The sequence below is a fragment of the Phacochoerus africanus genome, chromosome 9 (assembly GCF_016906955.1).
Source record: "Phacochoerus africanus isolate WHEZ1 chromosome 9, ROS_Pafr_v1, whole genome shotgun sequence".
Taxonomy (NCBI): domain Eukaryota; kingdom Metazoa; phylum Chordata; class Mammalia; order Artiodactyla; family Suidae; genus Phacochoerus; species Phacochoerus africanus.
Genome location: NC_062552.1, coordinates 76,855,324 through 76,883,198, shown reverse-complemented (window position 1 = coordinate 76,883,198; position 27,875 = coordinate 76,855,324). Strand labels below are relative to the sequence as shown.

General features: G+C 46.9%; 3 protein-coding genes across 13 annotated transcripts in view; 1 reads left to right on the top strand and 2 right to left on the bottom strand.

The window, feature by feature from the left end:
• Positions 1-5,144, top strand: part of RNF212B (ring finger protein 212B) — a 32,417-nt gene extending 27,273 nt beyond the window's left edge. The window contains exons 12-15 of the mRNA XM_047795954.1: positions 502-541; positions 830-930; positions 2,460-2,521; positions 4,636-5,144. Coding sequence (XP_047651910.1) covers positions 502-541; positions 830-930; positions 2,460-2,521; positions 4,636-4,701 — 269 coding nt within the window. The 3' untranslated portion in view covers positions 4,702-5,144. The remainder of the gene's footprint in view (positions 1-501; positions 542-829; positions 931-2,459; positions 2,522-4,635) is intronic.
• A 1,154-nt stretch (positions 5,145-6,298) lies between these two features.
• On the bottom strand, positions 6,299-15,123 carry HOMEZ (homeobox and leucine zipper encoding). 2 transcript variants are annotated; one of them, XM_047796297.1, is made up of 3 exons: positions 14,904-15,123; positions 13,555-13,660; positions 6,299-9,067 (listed from the first exon to the last, which is right to left on the bottom strand). In XM_047796297.1, the coding sequence occupies exons 2-3, from the start codon at positions 13,649-13,651 to the stop codon at positions 7,467-7,469; spliced, it is 1,698 nt and encodes a 565-aa protein (XP_047652253.1). In that variant the 5' UTR covers positions 13,652-13,660; positions 14,904-15,123; the 3' UTR covers positions 6,299-7,466. The 2 variants fall into 2 exon arrangements, with proteins under 2 accessions (XP_047652253.1, XP_047652254.1); XM_047796298.1 differs by lacking the exon at positions 13,555-13,660 and having other exon boundaries at positions 14,904-15,122.
• Positions 15,124-21,275: 6,152 nt separating this feature from the next.
• On the bottom strand, positions 21,276-27,448 carry PPP1R3E (protein phosphatase 1 regulatory subunit 3E). 10 transcript variants are annotated; one of them, XR_007136969.1, is made up of 6 exons: positions 26,648-27,448; positions 26,199-26,345; positions 23,881-24,018; positions 23,450-23,721; positions 22,556-22,710; positions 21,276-21,597 (listed from the first exon to the last, which is right to left on the bottom strand). XR_007136969.1 is itself a non-coding variant. In XM_047795684.1 (3 exons), exons 1-3 carry the CDS (start codon positions 27,062-27,064, stop codon positions 23,908-23,910), a joined length of 675 nt encoding a protein of 224 aa, XP_047651640.1. In that variant the 5' UTR covers positions 27,065-27,444; the 3' UTR covers positions 23,341-23,907. The 10 variants fall into 10 exon arrangements, 2 of the variants coding, with proteins under 2 accessions (XP_047651640.1, XP_047651638.1); XR_007136968.1 differs by having other exon boundaries at positions 23,450-23,594; positions 26,648-27,440; XR_007136973.1 differs by lacking the exon at positions 23,450-23,721 and having other exon boundaries at positions 26,648-27,447.
• Positions 27,449-27,875: the final 427 nt, after the last annotated feature.

Here is a 27,875-nt window from a genome sequence, read left to right as displayed (position 1 = left end):
TCACTGTTCTTACTCACATTCAGCTATTTTTCTGGAATAAACATCCCTCAGATTGCTAAAAGCACTTTGCTAATTTCAAGAATTCTGAAAAAGTTGGTTCCAAAATTTTTTTTTCCAGTTTTCGTATTCTTTTTATGGATAGAATCTGTGGAGGCCCTTATTCTGCCATTTTTGCTGATGTCACTTCCAGCCAATTTAATGACCCTTTTTGCCGTTCTTCCCAGTAATCTTCACCTTAGAGGGGAAACCAAGGCACAGATACATTAGGGCACATCAAGGCAGTGATGGGCCTGGCACACAAATTCATGAAAAGGAGAAGAAAGCACCTTTATGATCCCCCGCTAGGTGATTTGTGGGTGTTTTTACTTGCCATTCGTCCCTTAGCCTAACATGTATACCGGAAATCTTTGACCCCCTAATCCTTTGCCCTGACCTCCAAAATACCTGAATCTCTTTCTCGGTTCATGGATTATCTGATAGGTTCATTTTTATGCTTTCCAGAAACCCCTTCACCAGCTTCTACTCACAGCCTGTCTTATAGGTAAGTAAAACTGTACTTGAGATCTGTTCACACTGACATTCTGCCAGCAGCCCTGGGGTTACTCCTCTACTGGCCTGTACCACTGAACTTTATAATCTACTTTGTAAACAAAAGAGAAGGTTGAATAGGACTGTGTCTAAAATACATCTGAATTATTTAATTGTATTCTCAGTTGCAAGCAGGGGATTTATTTCCTCTCTGGCTTAAATGTATAGGCTCTTCTTTTACATGTGCTTTTTACTTTAACCTTTCTTTTTCTCTGCTGATGCTTTTCTTTTTCCTCCTTAGACCTTCATCTGCCTCCTCTGGACAGGGGATTTTTTCTTTCAGACCATCCCTAAATGGTGGGGATTCAGATCTCACAAGAGTCCTCACCTCCAACAATTCAGGTATGTTAAATAACATTCCCAAAGGAGTGGAGCTTCAGTCATTGACATATACACTAAAGTGAAGATTTTCAAAGTGAAAAATTGGGGTTTGCACACTCCATCCCCTGCAAAAAGCACTGACTCAAGTTTGACACCTTAATATTCTTTAAGAATTACTCCATTTCCTTCATAGTGAAGGAAGCCTTTGGATTTTGCCTGAATCTCACTCATCCTGTATCACCAGGGGTTGAGTTCTGCTATTTAGCCAGAAGGTCAGCACATAGAATTAAACTGGCTTGGAGTTCTCGTTGTGGCGAAGTGGAAACAAATCCAACTAGGAACCATGAGGTTGAGGGTTTGATTCCTGGCCTCACTCAGTGGGTTAAGGATCCAGCATTGCTGTGGGCTGTGGTATAAGCTGCAGACGTGGCTCAGATTTGGAGTTGCTGTGGCTGTGGCCTAGGCCGGCAGCTATAGCTCCAATTTAACCCCTAGACTGGGAACCTCCATATGCCATGAGTTCAGCACTGAAAAGACACACACACACACACACACACACACACACACACACACACACACACACACACACACACACACACACACAAAGAATTAAACTGGCTTTTTGTTTGTTTCTTTTGAGATCCCTGTCTTGGAATGTTGTGGGGAGGTCAGTATTGAAAGAGAATGATAAAACAAGCATGCTTTTTTTCTCCTCATGTTTTCCAAAAAGGTATCTCTGCTACCAGTCCTCATGATAAGGGTCTGTCATCTTCCCCTTTTTTTCTTTTTCATGGCTACACCTGTGGCATATGGAAGTTCCCAGGCTAGGGGTCCTATCAGAGGTGTAGCTACTGGCCTACACCACAGCCACAGCAATGCCAGATCTGAGCCTCATCTGTGACCTACACCACAGCTCATGGCAACACCAGATCCTTTAACCCACTGAGCGAGGCCAGGGATCAAACCTGCACCCTCATGGATACTAGTTGAGTTCTTCTTTTTTTTTGTCTTTTTAGGGCCAAACCCACAGCATATGGAGGTTCCCAGGCTAGGGGTTGAATTGGAGTTGTAGCTGCTGGTCTGCACCACAGCCACAGCAATGCAGGACCTGAGCTGCGTCTGTGACCTACACCATAGCTCACGGCAACACTGGATCCTTAACCCACTGAGAGAGGCCAGGGATCGAACCTGCGTCCTCATGAATGCTAGTCAGATTCATTTCCACTGAGCCGCAACAGACACTCCCTAGTTGAGTTCTTAACCCGCTGAGCCACCATGGGAATTCCCAAGGGTCTATGATCTTCCAATCAAAATCTTTACTGCTGTCTCTACATCTTTCTACTCAACTCACAGACCTCCATGTCAGCACCCCGTCCTTACAGGAAAAGAATGGACTTTATAACCCTCTTCTTGAATTGCTTAGCTAACAGTCTTTTCCCTTCTGAGTAGTGTACTACAGATTAAGAACCACTTATTTATCCTGATCCATAAATAACAATATTGAGGAACTGCTCCAGAAAGTTCTTTCACCATTCCATTCTATATTTTAGGTCAGAGAGAGAGCAGAACCACCCTAGAGAGTCTTCCTGGTTTCCAGCTACCAGTCCTGCAGGTGAGCCCTGGCTAGACTAACTTGGCTGCACATGAAAAACACACAGTTAGGCCTACACACTAAATGCCTCATTCTGGTCTAGTGTCAAGGTGATAGAATGTAACCAGTGGAGAATGACATGGATTTCAAGTGTGGTAACGATATGTACACAGCTATGTACACAATTTTCCAAAGTGGTCTTGGTTTCAAAGATTTTATCCTACTGTCAGATTAGTTTCCTAGTTTGGGGTTTAAAAATTAGGTCACATGGTAGTGAAAGGCTTTAATTTTTTTTTTAAGGACTGTATCTGTGGCATATGGAAGTTCCCAGGTTAGGGATTGAATCAGAGGTACAGCTGCCGGCCTACACCACAGCCACAGCAACTTGGGATCTGAGCTACCACATACTACAGCTCACTGAAACACCAGATCCTTAACCCACTGAGCGAGACAGGGGATTGAACCCAAGTCCTCATGAATACTAGTCAGATTTTCCACTGCTGAGCTATAACTGGAACTCCTAGTGAAAGGTTTTAAACTGAGAGGTCCTTGAAGGGTACACTAAGTATGTGACACATGACATTCCCAAAAGGTTCACAGCTAATTATTTTCAGTGGGATATGTCTTTTGGATAGAGGTACTGCTTGAACTAGGAAAAATTATTCTCATTTCTCCAGTGATAGCTAGAATAATTAATGTCTTGTTAATTTATGAGACTATGATTCTGATCCAGGAAACAAGAGGAAAATGGCATGGGAATGAGGAGTGATTTGTCAGGAGCTCTATTAAATGAAAAGTCCAATTGGAGTTCCCACTGTGGCTCAGTGGTAACTAACCCAACTAGTGTCCAAGAGGACTTGGGTTCTATCCCTGGCTTCACTCAGGGTTAAGGAACTGGCATTGCTGTAAGCTTTGGTGTAGGTTGCAGATGCAGCTTGGATCTGGCATTGCTGTGGCTGTAGTATAGGCCGGCAGCTACAGCTCTGATTCAACCCCTAGCCTGGGAACTTCCATATGCCAGGGGTTTGGCCCTAAAAAGACAAAAGAAAAATCCAGTCTTGCTTTTTAAATTCACTTTTAAGGCTTATGTTTTGAGAATATTTAGGCCAACCTCTTGGTGACCTACTAAGAGAGGTAAATATTTTGCTTTCAAATTCCAAAATGCCCTTTATTTTCATCAGCAAGAAATTAGGGTCTAAGCCCTAAGAGGCAACACTAGGGAAATAACATCCCTCTAATATCCTCATAAGGGATTAACCTGCAAGTGAAAAAAGACTTGAGACATATAAACCTTCTATAAATAAACGCCCCCCACTTGGATCTTTTTTTTTCTTTCCCTGTCTTTTTTGTCTTTTGAGGGTCACACCTGCAGCATATGGAGGTTCCCAGGCTAGGGGTCGAATCAGAACTGTAGCCTCTGGCCTATGCCAGAGCCACAGCAACACCAGATCCGAGCCGCATGCGTCTGTGACCTACACCACAACTCACAGCAACGCCAGATCCTTAACCCACTGAACAAGGACAGGGATCGAACCCACCACCTCATGGTTCCTAGTTGGATTCATTTCTGCTGCACCACAAAGGGAACTCCTGTTGAAAGTTAAATGATTGGGTTTTGCTTTGATTTAATCTAGTTGAGAGGGGCAGTGAGAGAGTAGGAATGAAAGAAAATTGGCTATGAGTTGATTGTTGAGGTTGAGTGATGAGTACATATAAGTCCATCATACTACTGTATTTTTGTGTTTTGGGAAATTTTCCATAATAAGCTTTATAAAAGAAAGTTATTGAAGAAAGTACCACTTTCTCAAAAGCATAAGAATTCTGCCTCCCTGGTGACTGTCTCTGGGTATGGTAGTCATGTGTTCCAGGTTTCCCAAAACAGAGTTTGATTTTCAGATATTCTGCTTATCACCACCATAAACCACTGAAATGTTCCAGGGTCATAAGTAGCCTTTGTCACACTAGATGTATCAAATATTAGTTTGGAAAAGTTAGTTTTCATGCACTGGAAATCATTATGGAGAAGCAACAGTGGTGGTTTACTGTCATGATAAATTTCATATAATGACTTGTAAGGGCCTTAATAGCCCTTTTTGTTACAAACACCCTTAACTGCCTTCCTGTCCTTGCTGCAGAATCTCTACCAACAGAGGCAGATGGGATTAGCCAGGGGGAAAGAAGTATGGAACACTCCCAGATAGACCATGTTCAAGGTCTGATCTATATATACGGCTGAAGGACGGACGGTAGCATCTAAACTCATTTAGACCTGATGGCCTGGGAAAATGCACCCCTGCCTTATTTCCTGGTTTCACTCTGTATCCTCTTTCAGTCTTTACCCTGTATACCCTGTATTACTTCCTACAAAAGGGATCAGGTCAGTGCTTCAGAAAGATGCCTGTATCTTTCCTATAAGATATACGTAGCTCCCTTATTTCCTACAACTTGAAACAAAGGTTATAAAAACAATTCTTGGCATGGGTGGGGGGTGATGGTGGTAATATGCTCATTAACCGTGTTTTATTTCCGGATTTCACTTTTTAGCTTTGGATATATTCTCCCATTGCCAGTGTTAACAAGCAAAAACTCTGTTCCTTGCCCTAATTGAGTATATGTTTTCTGTTTGCCTCTTGTTTCCTCCATGCCTAGTTACTATTAAATATGTTAATTTTTCTTTCTGTCTGGTACCAGTTGGAGGCACAGGCTTTCAGCTTACTAAAGTACACAGATAATAAAATAAAGAGGATGCCCTTTTACTGCTACTGCAACTATACTGGTATTACAAGCTCTAGAATGGTGGGATGGGCAAAGAACACTACCACTGAGATCGAACATTTATTTTTCTTTGGGTACCAAGGGGTAAAATGAGGAGTTAAGGAGTTCCCGTCGTGGCGCAGTGGTTAACGAATCCGACTAGGAACCATGAAGTTGAGGGTTCGGTCCCTGCCCTTGCTCAGTGGGTTAACGATCCGGCGTTGCCACGAGCTATGGTGTAGGTTGCAGACGCGGCTCAGATCCCACGCTGCTGTGGCTCTGGCGTAGGCCGGTGGCTACAGCTCCGATTCGACCCCTAGCCTGGGAACCTCCATATGCCGTGGGAGCGGCCCAAGAAATAGCAAAAAGACAAAAAAAAAAAAAAGGAGTTAAGTGGGTGGGCCACTGGCAGGCATACCTTAGGCGAAAACATTGGTAAAGTGTTAAAGAGAGCATCTGCCAGAAATAAATGAGGTCTTGGTAATGACGTTGTAGCTGAATAGGACCCCACTACCCTTTCTGAAACTGGATTTTTTTTTTCTTTTTTGTCTTTTTGTCATTTCTTGGGCCACTTCCTCAGCATATGGAGGTTCCTAGGCTAGGGGTCCAATCGAAGCTGTAGCTGCCAGCCTATGCCAGAGCCACAGCAACACGGGATGCAAGCTGCATCTGCAACCTACACCACAGCTCACGGCAATGCCGGATCCTTAACCTATTGAGCAAGGCCAGGGATCGAACCTGCAACCTCAAGGTTCCTAGTCAGATTCGTTAACCACTGAGCCACGATGGGAACTCCTGAATTGGATTTTTAAAGGCATTTCTAGACTCCCCCTCTTCTGAGCAAGAGGCTATGCTGTAGCAAGTGCAGGAAACAGTCTGCCTAGTAATAGATACTGATCTACTGCCTTTTAAAATTTTTGTTCTTTTACTTTAACTCAATATATCCTGATGCTTAAAAGATAAATAAATAAGAAGTATACTAAATCAGAAAGTTAATGGATTTGGCTCCATTAATCTCTAAACGATTAAAGTGGCAAAGTGGAGGAGAGAGAAACAATTTTATTTTTGGCCTTTTTATTATTATTCTAGTAATTGGGGGCTTCCAACCTTTTATTTCTAGATGGTTAACCCACTGATATTGTTATAGGTGACCCCATCTGATGAAAACCATTCTAAAACATCAATTAATTCAGTTAAAGACCATGGTCCCTCTGTCCCCAAGACAGATCCTATCAAGAGAGGGAAAAGTCTCTTCTCTGGACACAAATTAAACTAACATGAAAAAGATAAAAAATCAGTCTCTGTCAAGCTAGGCAGGAGGGAGTGTCAGGTTTGTAAAACCAAACCTGGTACCTACCTTCACCGTCCTTCCAAACAGTAGAAACCATTCCCTCTCCTCTTATCCCTCTGTAATCTAATTCATTTTTAAAAGGACATCTCGCCTAAATCCCACCTCCAATAAATATCCAGTCTAAATTATTCTCCACCCAATTATTAAACTTTTTCACAAGCTCTGGGGGGAAGATTTACCCTGAGACAAATAATAAACAGAATGGGGATTCTGGAAAGATAAAAAGGTACAAGGCATAGTGGTCCCAGCATCAGAAATGAAAACATTCTGCTCCCTGTGTGACTCGATAAAAACAGCAGGAAAACATATAAAGTCAAGCTGATATGAGGGAGAGGAAATATTTGTGACTGATGGGGACATGAGATTCTTAGCTGCATTATGCAAGGACCTGTGCTTGGAGAGAAAAGAAGGGGTGCAAGGCAGCTTTATGTTCCAGGGAAAATGGTGGGACTGGGGGATGTACTGGAATCATCAGTGAATCAAAATTCTTTACTCCTCCTTTGCCTTCCCCCATAGACATGGGCCAAAGCCTGGCCTCTCTGTAGTACAGTAAGGGAAAAGTATGGCAGATCTGTGAGGAGAGCAAGAGCCTTTTCCGGCCCCATCATTTGGACCAGACCCTTGGCACTCTCTTCATTGAGGCTGCAGGCCTGGATTCCTGCCCATCCAATCCCCACCTCACTTTGTGCCTTGGTCATCCTTCCTGGTCTGCCCTCACTACATCCCCCGGTCCCGACCCTCAAGAACACAAAGCTTTTCAGTTCTTTGCCACAAGGTAATTATAAAAAAATGTGGTTTCTTTGTTTAAACAGTTACTAAGTTGGTTCATCTTTTAGTAACAGACCTCCCCTCACCCCCCACTCAGTCCTGGATGATCACATCATCGTCATCATCATCATCTTCCTCCTCCTCCTCCTCCTCTTCATCCTCACCGTCTTCTGGCAGTTCTTCCTCCTCCTCTTCCTCCTCTTCATCTAGACAAACCACCACTTCAGCTGGCTCAGGTAATCGAGAGTCAAACCAATCCAATACCTGCTGGGTGCTCAGCCTCGATGCCTGACTCAGTTGAGGGATATCGCTCTGCCGTAGCTGTTGGTGGGTTGACCAGTACCTCTCCAGGGGTCGTATATCCGGTGGGGGTGGGGGATTCGGCAGAGGTGGTGTCTCAGCCCAGTCATTCAAGGAGCGGGTTGAAGGTGGTGGTGTGGGAATTGCTGGATCCTGGAAGCTAGGGGCCCCAGGTACTGCGTTGTCCCGAAACCATTTTAGTTGCCCATGCTTCAAGGCATAGCGTGTGTCACCAAACCACTGAATAATCTCAGGCCGAGGTAAACCAGTGATCTGCTCTAATTTATGGTAATCCTCACGCCGTGCCCATTGGCACTGTAGGAAAAATGATTTGAGGATAGCCAGCTGCTCTTTGGTTTTGCGCTTGGTCTTTCGCTGGCGCTGCATATCTGGGGAAAGGTACTCTGCAGGGCCAACCCTCCCTGGTGCTGAGTTATGCCTTAGCCCCTGGGGCCAGGCTGGCTCCAGATGTGGGGGTAGTGCCTGTTCCTTGGGTGATGGTGGCTGTGGGATACAGCCCAGTGGCTGGAGGGGTTTAGAGGTGGCAGTAGCTCCATTAGCCAGTACCTGGAAAGAGGAAGAAGAGGTAGAGGAAGGAGGAGTCACATTAGATGTGGACTCCTTCTTGCAACTACTGGCAAGTAATGAGATGGGCGGGGGCTTATCCCGAGCTCGGGGCTGGTGGACAGCTGTGGAGTGGTTCCAGGAAGCAGTACCTAGGCCGTGGGACTGGTCGGGATCCCTGCCTGCCTGCCCTTTAGAGAAGCCACTGCTCTGAAGATCCTGCCAAAAGTTTGATTGGTGGGGGAATGTCCCAGTGCCAGGTACCAACAGGGGCTCTTTTGCTTTCTGGTGACTCAGTGGCTCTGAGGACTCCTCAGGCTCTATCTTCAATCCTTTCTTCTGGGTGGGCTCGCTAAGAGTCAGGGGCACTATTCCAAGACCCACTTGTTCTGGAGGTGGCATCGGAGAAGGAGGCACCTCCTCTGGGGGCCGCCCTGCATGATGAGTGAAAGAGAGAAGGGATTTGAAGTGGAGTTGGTCCCGATGGTAGACCACACGGGCTCGAGTCTCTTCTATTTCTTCGGATGACCAGCTAATGCCACAGCGGAGGCGCTGGGCCATGAACCAAGTCTTGACTTTCTCCATCTGCAGCCCATAGCGTAGGCAGAGAAGGGCAATGTCTGCTAAACTGGGATAGGGAAAGTAGCTGAAGGTTTGTAGCAAGTGTTCATTGCCATCCAGCTCACTGGTCTGGGCTGCTTGGGTCCACACAAGCTGTAGCTCCTCAGAAATTGGAGGGAGACAGATGAGCCCCGCAGGGGAGCTATTAAGACTGCTGGCCTCTTTATTAGGAGGCATGGTGCTTTCTGACTTGTGCCCTTCAGAGATAGCTGTAATAAGAAGAGAAACAGCTCAATCACTGGGGCTCCTCTTTCAGCCCATTGCTCACTGTCTACCAAACAAAATGTTTGGAGTCCAAAACAATCAACTTTCTAGGTGTACTGTGTTGGATTGCTTTTAAAGTGCTTAACAATTTCTCATTTAATTTTCATAAACTTCTGAGTCATCAGAGCCTGCCATAATTCCTGCTATACAAAAAAACCCCAAAGTCCATAGAAATTAAATTATCCCAAGTCACAAGACTATCAAGTGTTGTTACCAGGGAGAAAAATCTGTCTTTAGAGGTTAAGAAGGAAAACATCCTTATAGCCTTTATCATTCCAATTCAGTTCACTTCATCCTCTAAGTTCATGGAACCAGTGTGACAAATTGAGGACTCAGAATGAAAACAAGAGGTGTAATCTCAGAACACTTTAGCTCCTAACAGATTATCTCTAGTTATCTCTGGAATTACCTTTGTGGCTCCACAGGTCAAGAACCTGACCAGTATCCATGAGGATACGGGCTCGATCCCTGGCCTCGCTCAATGGGTTAAGGATCCAGTGTTACCATATCCAGTGCAGGTTGCAGATTTGGCTCAGATCTGATGTTGCTGTGGCTGTGGCGTAGGCCGGCAGCTGCAGCTCTGATTCGACCTCTAGACTGGGAACTTCCCTATGTTGCAGGTTTGGCCCAGAAAAAAAAGTAGTCATCTCTATAGATTACCTCTAGAATGTGGAAAGGTTGGGAATACAACATGTGAAAATCTAGAAGGTGGGACAGCTCTGTTCTCTGCAGAACAGCCCCCTTTTCTTTCCCTTCTTGGGGGTACAGTGGGGATTGATAGTACTTTTAAACCCTTTATTTTTTTCAATCAGTAGGGTGAGATAGGCCAAGTATCTGAGATAAATGGGGCTTACTCTCCCCAGGTTTTGGTCCAGGGAAGGTAAAGAGAGGGGAATGTTTCCTTCTGCAAGTCATCATCCTGGGAACAAAGGTTTATTCCCCTCCCCCCAGCCTTTGTCTCTTCGAGCTGCTGTGTCTCTCTCTCTCTAGGGAGCCCAGAGAGCTCCCTCAGACCTTGACAGCCCCTTCCACACAGGGTGGGAGGCCTGCAGCCTCTTATCTCTTCAGTCCAGGTGGGCAGACTTAATATAAATTATAACCAAGCTACCCAGCAGCACCAGGGCTCCTAGGGTCGTCATGGGTATGGGGACTGCAGGGTAAGCCTCTGACTGCTTCATTCCTGGAATACCTGCTCAAGTTATTTCCCAGAATAATTCTATTGACCAAATTTTAACCCTGATCCCATATGTGGGTATTAGCAACTTTAACACATCTTTACTTTTAGAGGAATCTCATCTGAGTTTATAAGTATTACTTCTGATATGTTAAGGATAGGACAGGATTCCTATGTAAATGTTACATGATGAACTAAGAAAAATCTCAAGTCCAGAAAAGTTACAGATAGAGCAGTATGAGGGATTTTATATGATGATCAAAAAAAATTTGGAAGCATTCTAATGTGTGTCACTATCCTCTTTCAACAAGCAAATCTTAACAAATTGAAGGTCATGCAAACCCTAAAGGCACTACAGCTTGAAGAGAACCTTAAGAGGCTAAATGGAGGTAGCATGGCATTGTGGCTAAAAATATGATTAAGGTCAACCTGCAGTTTGAATCCCAATTCTTCCACCAGCCATGTGATCTTGGGCAAAAGCCACTGAATTTATAGGAGCCTAAGTTTCCTCATGTGTGAAGACCGGAGATAAGGAATTCCCTGGAGGCTCAGTGGGTTAAGGACCTGGTATCACTGCTGTGGCACAGGTTCCACCACTAGCCTAGGAACTTCCACATGCCACTGGTACACCCCCCACCTCCCCCAAAAAATAGAGACAGTGTTGAGTGTATGTAAAGTTACGTATTTTTACAAAGCACCTATCATGTGCTAGCTGTCTTATACAGGTGGGACCTAAACCTGTTAGAGGTAGAGGTCTAGGGTGAGGCAGATTTGAGGTGAATCACAGCTTAACCACTTGCTAGAGGGCTCTCAGTTTCCCATTAGAATAAAGAGAGGTCCTAACAGCATCTACTTTGCAAGTTTATGACTAAATAAAAAATACACCTGGCATTATGCCTGGACCAAAGTAAAGGCTCAATAAATAACAGCTTTTATCAGTTGCTTTAGCCTCATGTGATTCTGATATAAGGTACTACTCCTAGACAACAGGGGAAGTGAGGCAAAGACTCCTTTAAAATTACTGCTATTGCAGTCTTAATTCTAATGAGTAGTAGAGAAAACCAAGGTAGCTCGGATTTTGTACTTTTTGTATTTGCAGAGTTGGATATAATTCCAAAAAGGACTTTGCAGCTTTAAGGAAATATCCAAATCACTGCTTCAGAACTGAATCCATAATTTAGATATAAATCCTTTTCGATTGCTAGGTGAATTGCCAGTGTGGTGGCTCTGCCTTTATCCTTCGGGTTCATCCCAGGCTCAGCTGTGAGGAATTCATTGCAAGGCCAGGCACTAAACCACCATTTATTTATTCATTTATTTATTTTTGTTTTTTAGGGCTGCACCTGTGGCATATGGAAGTTCCCAGGCCAGGGGTCGAATCGGAGCTACAGCTGCCTGCCTACGCCACAGCCACATGGGATCTGAGCCGGGTCTTCGACCTACACCACAGCTCATAGCAATGCCAGATTCTTAACCCACTGAGTGAGACCAGGGATTGAACACACATCCTCATGGATCCCAGCTGGTTTTGTTAACCGCTGAGCCATGAAGGGAACTCCTAAATCACCATTCAGAAACTGTGGCCGACCAGGAACACCATCAAATCTAAACTGGAGAATATGATCCAATACTTGACATCCACGTAACATTATCTGTGTCCTTTTCTTCAAGGCAATAGTAACACTTCAGATATGAGGAAAAGGTGGCATAAGGAATAAAGCAGTCCAGTGTGAGAAGACTGCCAGATGAGAAATAAGGCAGGCACAGCTTATGAAACAAAAAACTTAAGTTTTTGCTTTTATTCATGTGGTCTGCTATCCTTCATATTCTCATGGCATCAGTTTGATAGTTCAGTATGACACTAAGGCCCTATTTGTTACACTGCATATATCCACAGTTTTCCAACTGCACAAAACACAGTTGTAGATTTCCTGATGCAGAATGGTGGCTTAAATCAAGGCACAGCTGTATAGCTGGCAACTCCCTACAAGAATCTGGCTTTGAAATAAGAAGAAACCAGGGAGTGGCTTATGAGAACTCCAACAAGAAGGGTAGATTCTACAGTAATCACAACCACAGTGAAGACACTACAGTGTCTTGTGTCCTTGTACCTCCTTTGGAGAAGGTAGGAAAAAAGGGAATCAGAGCTAGAGAAATAATCCTCTGGGTAGAGGTGTCCATGTCAGTGGTGGTATTATCAATTCTGAATTACTATTAAGTTTGCATCCTTATTAAAAATGCCCCCCAAAAATTGCCACATATGTCCCACTGCTACTTAAAGTCATCAATAAATACAGAGTCAAGATAACACTCTTATTTCCCTTTGGGCTTTCCATACCCCTGGGCAGATGGCAGAAAAAAATGGGTTGCCTTAAACTTCCGATGTTGATGTTCACAATAATCCTAGAGAAAGGAGGTCTTCAGAACTTGAGCCTAGGAGTTCCTGCTGTGGCACAATGGGATCAATATTCTGTAGCACTAGGACCAAGATTCAGTCCCCAGCCTGGCACAGTGGGTTAAAGGATCCAGCATTGCAGCTGCAGTGTAGGTCGCAAACTGCGGTTCAGATAACAAACTGCAGCTGGGATCTGATCCCTGGCCCAGACAAAAAGGAAAAAAAAAAATTGAACTTGAGCCTAGACTTGTGCTTAAAGCAAGAGATCATTCAAATAAGAGAACAGATATGATCCTGCTAAATTCCCTAAATGTTTACTCAGAGAACTGAAGTATGTTTTTGAATGAAATGTGTTTTGGTGAGAGTTTTCAGGACCTTAAGGGGCTTTTAGTGATATTCATGTGCTTCTTAAGTTTTTGGATCAAGGAACTCTTTGAAAATCAGAAATTATAGACCCTCAGAAAGTTATGACTTATACCCCCCCACCAATAAACATTCACACTTACATATTATATATAGTATAATCTCAGGGGGTTCACTGAGTGCCCACAAGCCCAGGTTAAGAAACTCTGCCTTATGTCCTCCCGATTTAACAAATAAAGGCAATGTGTGGTAATTGCTTAAAGAAGAAACAACTTTTTATGAATGAATCAAAAGAGTGGATGGAAGCCTCAAGAGAATCTGAATTAGCCTTGAAGGGATTAGGTATTGGTGATATTAGTTGGAAAGAGTGGCAGCCAGGGATGTTCAACTGGGCCAGGAGCCTGACTTAACAGACCCTCACTGGATTACATGGTAATCCACACCCACAGGGCACTGGAAACTAGAGGCTGGTAGGCTAATTTTCAGTGTGCCAAAATCACCTGCTTCCTTCAGTCGTTCTGTGTCCTCAGGCATGGTGTGTGATATTCCAAGCCTGCTTAGGCCCATTGTTTTTCTGTGTTTATATAAATTCAACATCACATAAACCTATGAAAAAATTAGTACGTTAAGAATTGTTCCTATGAAAACAGTCACATGCTTTCAAAAGACGTAATACAAAGGAGTGTACATTTTAAAAAACTTGAGAGTAGGCAAGACAACTGTAAAAGAATGGAAGGGGCAGGGGACTTAAAAATCTCAAGAGGTATTCCATTCAGATTTAAAGTTTTTAAATTTGTGTTTAAATTTCCACTTCACTATAAAGAAACGACACCTGTCTCAGACTGCACATTAGAATTACCTGGAAAACTGAAACCAGAGCATTCACCTCCTCACTCTGACTTAATTAGCCTGGACTAGGGCCCAGGCATAAGTAGTTTTAAAAAGTTCTCAGGGTGCAGCCAGATTTGAGATTTGCTTATGTAGTTTATACTAGAAAGGCAACTGGGACCGCCAGTCAGCAGAATGTACACAAAGAAAACGCCTGGACACTAACCCAAGAGATTGGTGAAATGAATGTACTTTTAATGACAATGCTTAAGATGTGTATGCATCATTTAAAAATTCCCAACTGGCTTTTTTGTTTTCAATTACTGCCACCTACCTATCTTAACCATAAAAAGCGCTTCAAAGGTATGGTGAGAAGGGGGGTCATATGATAAAAGATCTCATCTGGGCCCACATTACCAAATAGGTCTCAGCTTGAGTCTTTCGGTTCAGAAGTCTCAGATTAGGACGCAACACCAGGAACCTCTGAGGACTCAGGTTCTCACTCTACTGGTTGATTTTCTGAGTATGGCTGGGTAAAGGGGTCAGAAGGAGTAGTTTCTCTTAAACCTTTCATTCCCAAAGGCCACTGCTCCCCAGGAATAAGGCCAGGTTTCTGTGTGTGTGTTGAGGTCGCCAGGAGGTAGTCGTGGAGGGGAGGAGGGGAGGCCTTGGGAAGGAAACGTTTCTCCTATCCTCCATTTCACAGGCAGTCTAGAAGGCTCCGAACTGGGTCAGAGAACAAAAAGTTGCTGCACTTGGGGCGATGAGCCCCAGAGAGCAGGCGAATCTTTATTCTCCCCTTTCCGAGGGCGTCCCAACCCTGCTTTCCCCTCCTCCCTACACACCCACTCACCCTCCCCCAGTTACAACAGGGAACCGAAAAGTCCAGAGGAGAAAGGAGAGAGAACCGGGCAACTTCGAACCCAGAATTTTCCTCCCCCTAGCGCGGGGATGGAACTCCAGAGGTCGGAGATCGTACACGGTCTGGGAGGGGAAGTCGAAAGGGCTGGGGATCACTCACCGCTGTCCGGCCCGGGCGGCGGCTCCCAGCCTCGCACCATGGGCCGGGGGGAAAGGGGGAGAAAGGGCAGGGGGCCTCCGGGGTGAGAACAGGGTTGCTGCCCGGTGCGGCCTGCTCCGAGCCCACCCGCGCCGAGGGCCGGGACCGGGACTTGCCCCCCTCCCGCCCCCGAGAGCGCGCCGGTCAAGCCCAGCCCAGCTCCAGCGAGTTGGAGGCGGGGCGGATGGGTGGGGCGGGCTCCAGGGGCGGTGCCAAGGTGGCCAGAGTCCTGATTGGTGGGCTCAAGGAGGCGGGCCCCGGCGGAAGGGGCTGAGCCGGCCATTGGCAGCGTGGGTCTCTGTTGAAGTCCGCTATTGGCTGCGTTGTGCCTCAGCCGGGGTGACTATTGGGTGCGTGGGACAGGGAAGATGTCCCCCCGCCGCTAGGGTGCCGTGAATGGTACTCCGCCCCGGTCCCCCCCCCGCCCCCCCACCTTGTGGGCACCGGATCTTTGGAGTCCGCAGGGCCCTGCTCCTGCTGGAATTCCCCAAGGAATTCACAGCAGTTTGCTGAACTGTCCAGACCGCCTACAAACTACTCCTCATTTGTTTCCTCCGGAAGGAAGACTTTTTCAGTATTCCTTTCCCAGCTCACACAAGGAGGCGCGCGTTCCCAGCTGCCGTCGGCGGCGTCACTGTAAACGCGTAGAGCAACCGGGAACTTGTATAGAATGTCTTGGCCACCCCGAAAGACAAGGATCCTAGCAGCCTGGCACCTTGGGCCGCTTCCCGGGTTCAGTTGTCACCAGACGGATGTTCTCAAAGAGGAAGTGCTGGAGGGGTCACCTTGTTAGGACACCACACCTCCCCAGGCCCCCCTTTCTGCCATAGTAAAGAGGACCTGGAGCTGTAACTCATATTTGGGACCGTGGGTTTTGCTGTCAAGAAAGGGTTTACACTAAAACAGTATTCCACACCACAATTCTGGGACATAAATTTGTATAGTCAGGATTCTCAGTCTTCTGACTAAAACTTGGGAACAGTACTTTTTTTTTTTTTTCTTTCTTATTGTAGTCAATTTACAATGTTCTGTCAATTTCTGCTGTACAGCAAAGTGACCCAGTTATACATATATGGGAACAGTACTTTCAGAAGTGACTCTTCTGTATTCCACAGACTTCACCCCTTCTCGTGTACCCCCTAAAATTCAACCATCATAACTGCTACTTCTGATTCTTCATCACTCCACACTAAGGTCTAGAGCTCTTTTAGGATTGCAAAGCATCAGAAATATATCTGTGCTTCAGCTCAGAACCCTATTTTCTTTTGCGTGCCTTGCGTTTGCCCACTCCTCTCCTCTCCCCCTCAGCACATTTAGTAACAGTCTCAGCTCCTAAAAGCTGTGTCCTTTAAGCTAGTATCCCACAAAAACATCATAGGAGTAAGCAACAGAAACAATATTCTCAGTTTTAGAATTAGAAACTTTTAATCTCTTAGGATTAAGCCAGGGCTGTGGCATATACAGATCTTCTCTTAAATCATGACTTATTACAATATCCCAGTGGTTTGTATGTAATGAAAGAAGGGAAAAGTGAAATATTTCAGGCAGTGGCTGCTCGCAATTGTCAGTTCATTCGCTTATAATCCAAACAATGAGCTTGTTTGTCTGGAAAGCCCGGCTAGCACTATAAGAATTTAGTGGTTGCCCCTGGAGGTTTCAGTCAGTCACTCTGGACATCACTGGTCATGGGCTGCAAATTACGAAGGGTAGACAACTCAGCCACCTTTCTTGTCTCAGAAGGATACTCATTCCCAAGTTAGGAGTAGGGAACAGAACTGAAGACAGATTTAGGAGAGGAAGAATCCAAGGAAAGGAGAAGAAAGTCCTCTGGCAGTTCTGGAGAGCAGACTAAAGCCTCCCTCTTTTGTGTGGGTTTCATCCTAACACTTTAGAAGATGGAGTAGATTGGGATGGGGGAGGGGAAGAGAGGAAGTGGTCCAGACTGACATTATCAGAGAAGGGAGGGTCCCACCTTTTGCAAGACAATAATCTGCCTAGTCTAAGGACTAGGGCTGCAGAATTTGGATTTACCAGGTCATCCTCAACCTTTGGTGAAAACACCCTCTCCCTTTTGCAGGGTTCAGTAAGATTAGCAGGGCTGATCAAACACATAATTTACCCAATAGCTGAGAAAGCTAGAGGAACTTAAGGGCTCTCCCTTGCACTCTTCCAAAGCACTGAAAGAGTCCTAATAATGTGTTAATATAGTCATAGGTTTTTGTAGAATTTGAGAAAAAAATAATTTAAACCGCAGTTGGTCAATATTGATGTCTCTTTCCTTTCTGACTTCCCCTCCATCATACTTCTCCTTTTATACAGTGGCAGTGGAGAAGCCATGGGCATTTTGGGATTGACTAACAGTGTTGAGTTGGGGATGTATTTAGTTTGGGTTTAGGAGGTATGCATCTGTGGTTTGCAGTTACTTCTGTGAATAGTTAAATATTAAGTGTAGTGTTATGGGCTGAACTGTGTCCCCTTGAAATTCTTATGTTAAAGTTGTAACTCCCAGTACCTTGGAATGTAACTGTATTTAGAGATAAGGTCTATAAGGTAATTAAAATGAGGTCTTTAAGGGTGAGTCCTAATTCAATGACTGCTGTCCTTATAATAAGAAATTTGGATGCAGATATGCAGGTAGGAAAGACCATGTGAAGACTTAGGGAGAAAATGGCAGTCTACAAGCCAAAAGAGAGGAACTTTGGAATGAAATCAACCCTGCTGATCCAGCTCTCAGGGTTCTAGCCTCAAATCTGTGAGAGAATTTCCGCTGTTTAAGCCACCCAGTCTGTGGTATTTTGTTATGGCAGCTCTAACAAACTAGTACATACAGCTTTCAGCAATACTCCTAATGTCAGCAATTCAGAGTTTATGACATTCATTATTGCAAATTTGAAAATGCACCAAAATCTTACACCACACATATTAAAGAAATCTAGGGGAGTTCCTGTTGTGGCTCAGCAGTAATGAAACTGACTTAATATCCATGAGGATGCAGGTTCAGTCCCTGGCCTCACTCACTGGGTTAAGGATCTAGTGTTGCTGTGAGCTGTGGTGTAGGTCACAGACGCAGCTCAGATCTGGTGTTGCTGTGGTGTAGGCCAGCAGCTGCAGCTCTGCTTCAACTCCCCTAGCCTGGGAACTTCCATATGCCACGGGCACAGCTCTAAAAAGACAAAAAAGAGAGGGAGAGAGAGGGAGAGGGTTGGTAGTGTTTTTCCAAGTTCAACAACAACAACAAAATTTTAAACAGTTACATTTTGGAGTTCCCTTGTGCCACAGCAGGTTAAGGATCCAGCATTGTCACTGCAGCGGCTTGTACTGATGTGGCTTGGGTTCAGTCCCTGACCTGGGAACTTCCATATGCTGTGAGCAAGGCCAAAAACAATTGTGGAGTTTCTGCCGTGGGTCAGTGGGTTAAGGATCTGGTATTGTCTCTGCAGAGGCTTGGGTTGCTGCTGAGGCTCAGGTTTGATCCTCGGCCCAGGAGGATCAAACATCCACATGCTACAGGTGCAGCCAAAAAAATTGTGACATCATTACTTACAAGGTGTGAAGGTGAAAAATTATCAAGAACACACCTTGGCATATGGAAGTTCCCAGGCCAGGGATCAAATCCGAGCCACAGTTCTTACCTATGCCATAGCTGCAGCACCGTGGGATCCTTAATCCCACCGTGCAGGGGATCAAATTCACAACTCTGCAGCAACCCAATCCACTGCAGTCAGATTCACAACCCACTGCCCGACAGCAGGAACTCCAAGAATTATTTATTTTTATTTTTTTTGTCTTTTTTTTTTGCCATTTCTTGGGCCGCTCCAGCAGCATATGGAGATTCCCAGGCTAGGGGTCTATTCGGAGCTGTAGCCGCCGGCCTACGCCAGAGCCACAGCAACTCGGGATCTGAGCCACGTCTGCGACCTATACCACAGCTCATGGCAACACCGGATCATTAACCCACTGAGCAAGGGCAGGGATCGAACCCTCAACTTCATGGTTCCTAGTCGGATTCGTTAACCACTGCACCACAACGGGAACTCTGAATTTTTTAAAGTGATCATAGAGAAGAAAGAATTACCTTTTTATGGAAAAATTGTATATAATCATCATATAAAAAGATTATCAAAGAACATGCAGCTAAAAACAAAGTTGTAGTAAAAAAAATATATAGGTTTGCATGTAGGTAATTTAAAAATTTTATTTTTCTTGATTTTGTAATATTGGTTGGGTTTATTTGTTGTTTTGGCCATGGCATGCAGCAGCTTGACATGGGATCTCAGTTCCCAGACCCAGGGATTGAACCTGGGCGGTGGTGGTGAAAGTGCCAAGTCCTAACCACTGGACCACCAGAGAACTCCCTGTCAGCTTTTTAAAATTGTAATTTGTTGATATCGTCTCTCATTCTGAAATGCAATCACTTTTGTGCCTTATGTATTTATTTTTCTTGAAAAAGACTCTGAAAGCTGTATGCTTCAGGCAGTTAAAAACTTATATCTATCCCTGGGACTAACCAAACAGATGTAGTGAGTTTCTGCCCCATTTAGGGAAACTTTCCTCCAGTGTTCTATACTCTGTCCTAAGAAATACCAGTGAAAGGGCTAGCTAATCAGAATTGCATGTATTGAGGATTTGGGACAGCAAAAGCTGCAATGAAGGAGTTTGCAGAAGAAAGATTTCAGACAAACCTACCACCAAACTAAGATGTTTGTTTGACAAGTCGGGAAAGACAGCCACAGAGCAACCTTAGGCAATAAGCCATGGAAGGAACCCCACTTACCTCTCCTTGGGTGTCTGCGCCTCATGCTGGCTCTACCCTTCAGCATATCTGGTTTCAATTACAATGCATACTAAGGACTGGGTGCTCGGCAGTGACATCACAACTTGGCCATTATGATGTCATGACGAGGCATCTGATTATTCTTGGGCTAGGGCGTCCCTATAAGGAATATTGTCTCATTACTTTGTGGGCAATTGGACTCTTTCATCATTCAGGTGACATGGGAGTTAGAACTTGATCTTTTTCAAGGATGCTTCCCTTAATATATTTCTTGTCACTTTATTTTGGATTAGACAGAGGTCCTTGCTCTTCCTGCCAATATTTCTCATCCTTTGTTTTGGGGTTGCCCTTGATGGAGAAAAAGGCACTCTTCCCTCCAGTGCCTATGGAGCAGAATGTAATTTGGATGGCCCCCTTAAGGACACCCCACCATGGAGTTCCCGTCGTGGCTCAGTGGTTAACAAATCCGACTAGGAACCATGAGGTTGCGGGTTCAATCCCTGGCCTCGCTCAGCGGGTTAAGGATCTGGCATTGCCATGAGCTGTGGTGTAGGTTGCAGACGTGGCTTGGATCTGGCGTTGCTGTGGCTCTGGCATAGGCTGGCAGCTATAGCTCCGATTATACCCCTAGCCTGGGAACCTCCATATGCCGCAGGTGCAGCCCTAAAAGGACAAAAGACCGGGAAAAAAAAAGAATACCCCACCAAGGGAGAAACACGAGGCTTTTACCTGAGCTGTTCCCTTTAACTGCACCAGCAGGTGGTGCTGTGTGCAGGGGACCTAAGCACTGGGCCCTGGTAACTTTTTCTATCACTACCCAAAATGGTGGTGTGATACTACTATAGGAGTGTCTCCACATCTTATTCCCACCCAACCTTTTTTTGTTTTAGTTTTTCTTTTTCTTTTTCTTTTTAGGGACGCACCTGAAGCATATGGAAATCGCCAGGCTAGGGGTTGAATCAAGGCTGCAGCTGCTGACCAAAGCCACAGCCACACAGGATTCGAGATGCATGTGTGACCTACACCACAGCTCACGGCAACGCTGGAGCCCCAACCCACTGAGCAAGGCCAGGGATTGAACCCGCATCCTCAATGGATTCTAGTCGGATTTGTTTCCACTGTGCTACAATGGGAACTCCCTGCCCAGCTTTCACATAGCCAGATGACTCTAGCAGGCAGGGAAGGGAATAGGATTTTTTTTGTTTTTGTTTTTTCTTCTTAGGGCCGCACCTGCAGCATATGGAAGTTCCCAGGCTGGGGGTTAAATCGGAGCTGCAGCTGCCGGCCTACACCGCAGCCAGTAATGTGGGATCCAAGCTGCATCTGCGACTGCAGCTCTAAGCAACACTAGATCCTTAACCCATTGAGTGAGGACAGGGATTGAACCTGCATCTCATGGATACTAGCTGGGTTGTTTATGCTGAGCCACAATGGGAACTCCTGGGAATAGGCTTTTTAAGAAAAGAAATGACAAAATAATGGGGGGTGGGGAAGGAATCTTGCCTCTGCATCTCTTGCCACCCTTAGCCCCAAACAATACTTCTCAATATCTCATGATATACTTTCTTTTCATATTTCAACTTTATTTCAAATATGAGGTCTTTTATCCAGGAGGGAGGCCACTTGCATGAGGAGGCCAAAATGAGGCACAATACCAGTGAGTCTGGAGCCCAGTGAACAGGGCTGCACTGTGAAGGGTCAGAGGTGGTTCTGGGAGAACCTGATGGGAACAGTGGTTTTGGGGGATTCACACAGCAACTTTCATTTCCCCTCGAAGTTAGCTATTAAATGGATTATTTTAGCAACTTCACTGTTCTTCAGCAGTATCACTGAAAGTGCCAAGGCTGGGGACATACCAGTCCCTTTTGTCTCTCTTTCTGCCTGGATGGAGAAGGGAATGGGAGTTAGGAGAAAATGAAACATCTCTGACATTATCCCTTGCCATGAAAAATCCTGGGTCTGACCATGTGGAGAGTGGCCTGTTTTGTAGCCTGGAATAGGATGTGGCCAAGAGGCCTGGGTCTAAGTTCCATCTGGAGTGGCGCTAACAAATCCTCTGACCCTTCCAGGGTCCCTGCTCATCTCTGACCTTGTGTCCTTATCTGCATCCAATGATCTCTAAAGAGAAGCGTTTCCAGGTCTCTGGATGCTCTGACCTACAGATTGTAAGGATCCAGTGGTGCTCCAGAGAAACAGGAGTTAGGAGCAAGGGAAAGCAGGATTAGGTTAAAAAGGAGATCTAGGGCTTATTATGAAATGATAAGCTATATTCATAAAGAAAAACAAAGGAACAGAAGGAATGTGTAGGAAGACATATGAGGTCTGGATGAGAAGACAGGGAAGGAGTGTTCTTGCTGTGTTTCTTCAAGGACCCAAGCTCCTGACCATGGTAAGGGTTTCTCTTATGGCACTTCCCAGTTCATGGCAGACAGGTTATACCCAAAATTGTTCCTGTTCCTAGTCATCAGTCTTTAGAGGAAAGTCCCCACCACACATGACGCATCTCTAAAGATTCTGCCAAATTCCTAGTGTTTCCAAAGTCAGATTAGACTAGCAGCTTACCCCTAGGCCCTAGGGCAGCTCTGTTTGGGAAGAACCGGAAGATTCATGTCTTGGCTCTTTAAAGCTGAGAATAGGGGTATGAGTGAGCCATGGTACTTCCTAGAGAAAAAGTTTAGCAACAATGGATTCTCCTTAGTTCCCTGCCCAGAACCTGTTTTCATGTATCTGCTTGAGCACAGACCATCCAGCAATTGTCCTACTGGACCCCTCGAGTGGAAACTTGATGGAATTGGCCTGTTTAAGGCTAATAGGGGTGATGGGAAGGTGCACAGCATACCAAGCATAGAAGACTGGCTAAGGCCAGGCGAGAATTCCAAAGTATGGAGAGGCTGGAGTTCAAATGGGTTCGCAAGTTCTCCAGCAGGCAGGTGCAGTCGTTCCTTGCTGATTCTGCAGAGCTGGGACACTGGCACAGGAGACAACAGCAAGCCCCTGGAAGGAGCAGATGAAGCTAGGGACCCTCAGTGCTTTGCCTTCTCCAAGCCAGTGGGGGAGACTGGGAGGATGGGACAGCAGAGCACAATTGGAAACTGTCTTTCCTAATGAGAGATGATATATGGCAAGGGTTTTTTGTTTTTGTTTTGGCTGCACCTGCAGTATATGGAAGCTCCAGGGTCAGGAATTGAACCTGCGCCACAGTTGCGATTTATGCCACAGCTTGGGCAATGTGGGATCCTTTAACCTGTGGCACCACAGGAGAACATCCTGTTTTATATATTTATTTTAATGGCAAGATTTTGGGGGGTTTTTTGGGTTTTTTTTGGGTCTTCTTTTTAGGGCCACAACTGCGGCATATGGAATTCCTGGGCGAGGGGTTGAATTAGAGCTGCAGCTGCCAGCCTACGCTCAGCCACAGCAATGCCAGATCCAAGCCACATCCTTGACCTATGCAGTGCAGCCTGCAGCAATGCCAGATCCTTAACTACTGAGCGAAGCCAGGGATTGAACCTGCATCTCTGGAGATTACCTAGGTTCACAATCCTACCTCTGCCATTTACTAGCTGTGTGATCTGGAACAAGTTACTGTTTTTTTCTAAAACAGGAATACTAATACTCAAATCATAGGGTTTTTTGAGGATTATAATGCATGCAAGACACCAGATTTTAGTGGATAAGTAAGAAAATATGAGCTGTTGCAATTGCTAATACAACGTAACAGTAATGCACACACATTAAGCAAGAGATTATTATACACCGAGCCTTGGCATAGTCTCCCGCTCCATTATCCTCCCTTGGGCTCTTCATTGGTGATTAAAAGGTGCATTGCTTGGTGGCGTCCAGTACACTGTCTCTCTTCCCTCTGCTGGAACTCTGACCTGGAGGTGATCCACGAGATGCATGAAATTCTTTGTTTTCTTCACCAGAAAAGGATGATGTTTAAATGGGCATTTGAGGAATGATGGGATTTCTCTTTTCCAGCCATCTTTCTTCAAAGGATTAAGGCTTTGGAGAGGAGAGGCACAGTAACAAGTTCCATACTCTACTCTGAATGCATGTATGGGCAAATGTGCCCGGACCCTCTCTCACTGAATGATAAAAGGGGAATCCAGATATTTTTGAGAAATCTGTAACAGACAGAAAGGGGTGTGGGTAGCTAGTTACCTGGGAGCTCCTTGTTCATCTGCAGCATCAGGAACTACTTTTCCTTCTTCTTTCTAGAAGACTGTCAAGAAGGAGCCTGAGGAAGGAAGGTGGATCAACCACGGTCTTGGAGAAAAGGAAGTAGGTTCTCCACCCCTTCTGGAGGGAGAAGGAATAGCAGAGATCAACAAGGATGAAAGGGAAACATGGAAATAGAGAAAATGATGGTAAATACCCTATATGCTAAAAGAAAAATGAAAGGGGGACAAGGAAAGAGCTTAGAAATAGGGTAAGAGGAGAGGGAAAAACTAGGAGTGACATAAAGCATGAATGTGAATGGGTAGGAAAGTCCGCCTTTCCTGTTTCACTTGCCCAGTGTATGGAGCAGACTGTCACCTTCTGGTACCATTTAATTTTCAAGTTGCTCTGATTCTGTTCAGGGGATATGGAAGTTTCTGGGCAGGGGTGGAATTGGAGCTGCAGCTGCCAGCCTACGCCACAGCCACCACAACGCGGGATCAAAGCCTCATCTGTGACCTACACCACACCTCACTGTGATGCCGGATCCTTAACCCACTGAGCGAGGCCAGGGCTCAAACCCAAATCCTCATAGATACTAGTTGGGTTCATTACCGCTGAGCCATAATGGGAACTCCAAGTTGCTCTGATTCTTGATTTGAACTATTTCCCATTTCTTATACCCATAATCCTTTATCCTCAAGAAAGCCCCCAACATGTTTCCTTTTATCTTTGGTGCTCTCAAGCATTGTTTTCCCCAAGAGAGGCACCTCTCCAAAACTGTCTCAAAGCACCCAGGTTTAAGTCTATGGAGGCAAGAGCAACAGGAAAGGGGCAGAGATGAGCAGGGGTTTGAGAAGCCCTGGAATGCCCCGAGGCTACAGGCTGGTTATTGAATGCTTCCTGAGGTCTGGAACATGTGTCAAAAACTGGAGGACCCATCGTCAGCCCCAAGCAGATGCTCAGAGTGCTTGTGTGTTCTGAACTGTAGCACTCCAACTGTAGGCTGGAGAACATGGCTTCTAATCCACACTCTGCCCCTCACAGATCATAAAATGTTAGAGCAAGAAGGGGCCTAATCCAAATCCAGCTTCTCAAAGAGGAAACTGGGACCCAGAGAGGTGAAGTAACTTGCCCAAATTTATCCAGCTAGTCAATAACTTCCTTTCTTCCTGAGGCACAAAGAATCCCATGACTCACCATTCCCTTGACAAATACAGTCCATAAAGTGCTTAGAGGTCATTAGAAGGCACCCAGAAAAGTAAGGCTGGCATTTTTCTGGAAGCCTGAGTCTACCAACCTTTTAGGCATCACATTACTTGGCTACAAGGACAGGCCTAGAGTTGGTTTTGCTTTCATTTTCATCCCCAGGGTTGTCTGGAGGTTGGAGGAAGGAGGTGTTAATTGCTACCTGCCAACTCTCCTCAGCCAGTCAGTGGAGAATGAAGCCAGGGACTGGCAGGGGTGACAGGGGAATCCTGTCATAATGCCAGGGACTGAGGAGCAATGGCCAAGTTCCTGGGACTTAAGCAAGGCAAGTATAGCTGAGTTAAAGCTAGGAAGGGCGGGGCTGGGGGACCTGCAGTGGCAAAGGCCTGTAAGAGGAGGAATGAGCCAGGAGTGTAAATGATTTCAACTGTCGTGGGCTCCTAGTTTACACCAAATACTTCCTCAATCCCAAAGAGGTACCCTCAACCTCTGCCTAGGACTGACGAACCTACTTTCTTCCAGTGCCCCCTCACGGAAGATAAAGTCACCATCTTCCCTTTGCTTTTTTCCCCTAATCTTCCAGCACCTTTTCCATCTCCTTTCTCCTACGCCTTGGGTTACTTCCACTCGCATCCACCCCAATCTCCCGACTTTCGTTGATTTCACCCACTCCCCACACCCCTTTGGTTCCCCCCATCCTCTTCATCCTCCCCGACTTGTCTCTCTTAGGGCAGCTCCCCGCCAATCTCGGTCTCTCCCATTCCTCCCCGCCAAATCTTCGGGCTCCCCTAGCCCCTGGGTGCCTTGGGTTTTTTCCGTGGTTGGCCGTAGGCATCTCAGATAAAGTGGATCCAGCCCTGGAGCTCCGGGGTTCCGCCACTGCCCGGGTGCTCCGGCCCACGTAGAGCATAGTCGCGGCCACCGTTGTTGTCCCAGAACTCGTGGCCAGTCACGCGGTAGCGCAAGGCGAAAAGCAGGGCGCCGCCAATGGGTGGAGCGGGAAGGCGGAAGGCAAAGCGGTCAGCGCGCGGCGGGGGTGGAGCCGGGCCGGCGTAGGCGGCGGGCGCCTCGCGTTGGCTCCGCCAGCCGTCGGCGCTCCAGCGCACGCTCACGCGCTTCTCGTAGGCCAGGTCCAGCACGCGCGCGCTCCCGGCCACGCCCAGCGGGCCCGCCTCGGCGCGTTCCAGGCAGATGCGCTGCGCCTGCAAGCGGGCGGCGAAGCCGGGCTCGCTGGCCGGCTCCAGGGCGGCGCGCGCCTCCTGTGGAGAAAGGAGGAGGGAGAGGAGGAAGCCCGAGCGGGGGGAGGGGAGAAACAGGGGGCGGGGTCAGGGCGAGGCACCAGACCAATCCGAAACCCACCCCGGCGTTGGGGAGGTCAGAAGGGGTCTCTGCTGGGAGAGTGACCCAGAGTCACTAGCCACTGGTCACCCAAAAGGGGCAAGCAAGAGCCAGCCCAGGGTTAGGGGTGGAGTTGGCTGCTTTTAGAAAAATTGCACTCCCACACACCCACCAAGGCCAGGTGGGGTAGGTCCGGTGGAAGGGGCGTGCCTGTGCCGCCTACCTGGAGGCCTCTGGCGCGGGGCTGGCACGGCGCGAAGTGGCGGAGGGCGTCCCTCTGCAGCTGGACCTGCACGTGGCGGGGCACCCGAGGCAGCTCTCCCGGGCAGAAGCGGCGCACAGCGGCCAGCTCCAGCCCCAGCGCGTCGGCGAAACGCACTCTCTTGCGGGTGTCGGGGCTGCGGCTGCGGGGCGCTCTGGCCGCGCCGCCTGCGGCGGGCGCCGAGCGGGCCCGGCGCCCGCGACTTGGAGCGTGAGCGCGGGATCGGGCCCCAAGGCGCGTCCCGCGCTCTCCTGGCTCCTCCTCTGGCTCCTCCTCGAGGCTGGGCCGCTGGCTGCGGTAGTAGGCGCGCTCTGTCAGCGCAGCGATGAAGCTCAGGTTGCGGGGGATGTCGGTGCGGGGGGGCCGCTCGCGAGACATGGCACCCCCGCCCCGGCGGGGCCCTCCTGCAGCGCTGCCCGCCTGGAGTCTCCGCAGAAGCTTCGGCCGCCCTGCGTAGTTTCTTACTCTCCTTGCTGTCACCTCCAGAATCCTCCACCTCTCGCAGCTCTGTCTCACCTCCGTGACAATCTTTCCCTCCCACTGGCCTTCAGCTTCCAGGGTCTTAGACCATCACCTTCTGCGAGCTGGCTCCTCTGAGCGTGCGCTCAGTCGCGCTCGCCCTCCGGTCCTGCGGCCGTTGCGGCCCCGGCTCCCGCCCACTGCCCTCTGACAGGTGGCTCCCCATCTATCTTTGCTGCTGCTGCACCAGGAGGCGGGGACTCCACCCCTAAGGTCCAGAGTGAGACCACTCTGCCTACCCCCCTCCACTTCCTTTTTTTTTTTTCCACTGGCCACAGCCTTTCTGTAATGGTAAGAGTTAACACCGGGAGTAGAGCGTAATCTTTACTTTTCCTTTAGGGGAAAGTTCAGAACGCTTGGCCTGTAACTTTCTCTTCAGGGCTCAGCGTTTTCTTTCCTAAGGCCTAAGGCTCTAGGTTTGGGAGGAGAGTGGCGGAGCTGGGTGCAAATTCAAATAGAGGTTGCGATGTGGCCCTCAAAATGATGAGCGGCTCATTGGAAAGAGTTCTGAGCTGAGAGTTGTGTCAAGATGTAGCTCCAGGTCTCACCTCTGGTGCTGTCTAGCTGTGTGACCTTGAGCAAGGCACGATGTCTCTGGACCTGTTTTCTCATCTGTAAAAAGGTGGATTAGAAGAGTTCCTGTCTTGGCTCAGCGGTTAAGGAACCTGAC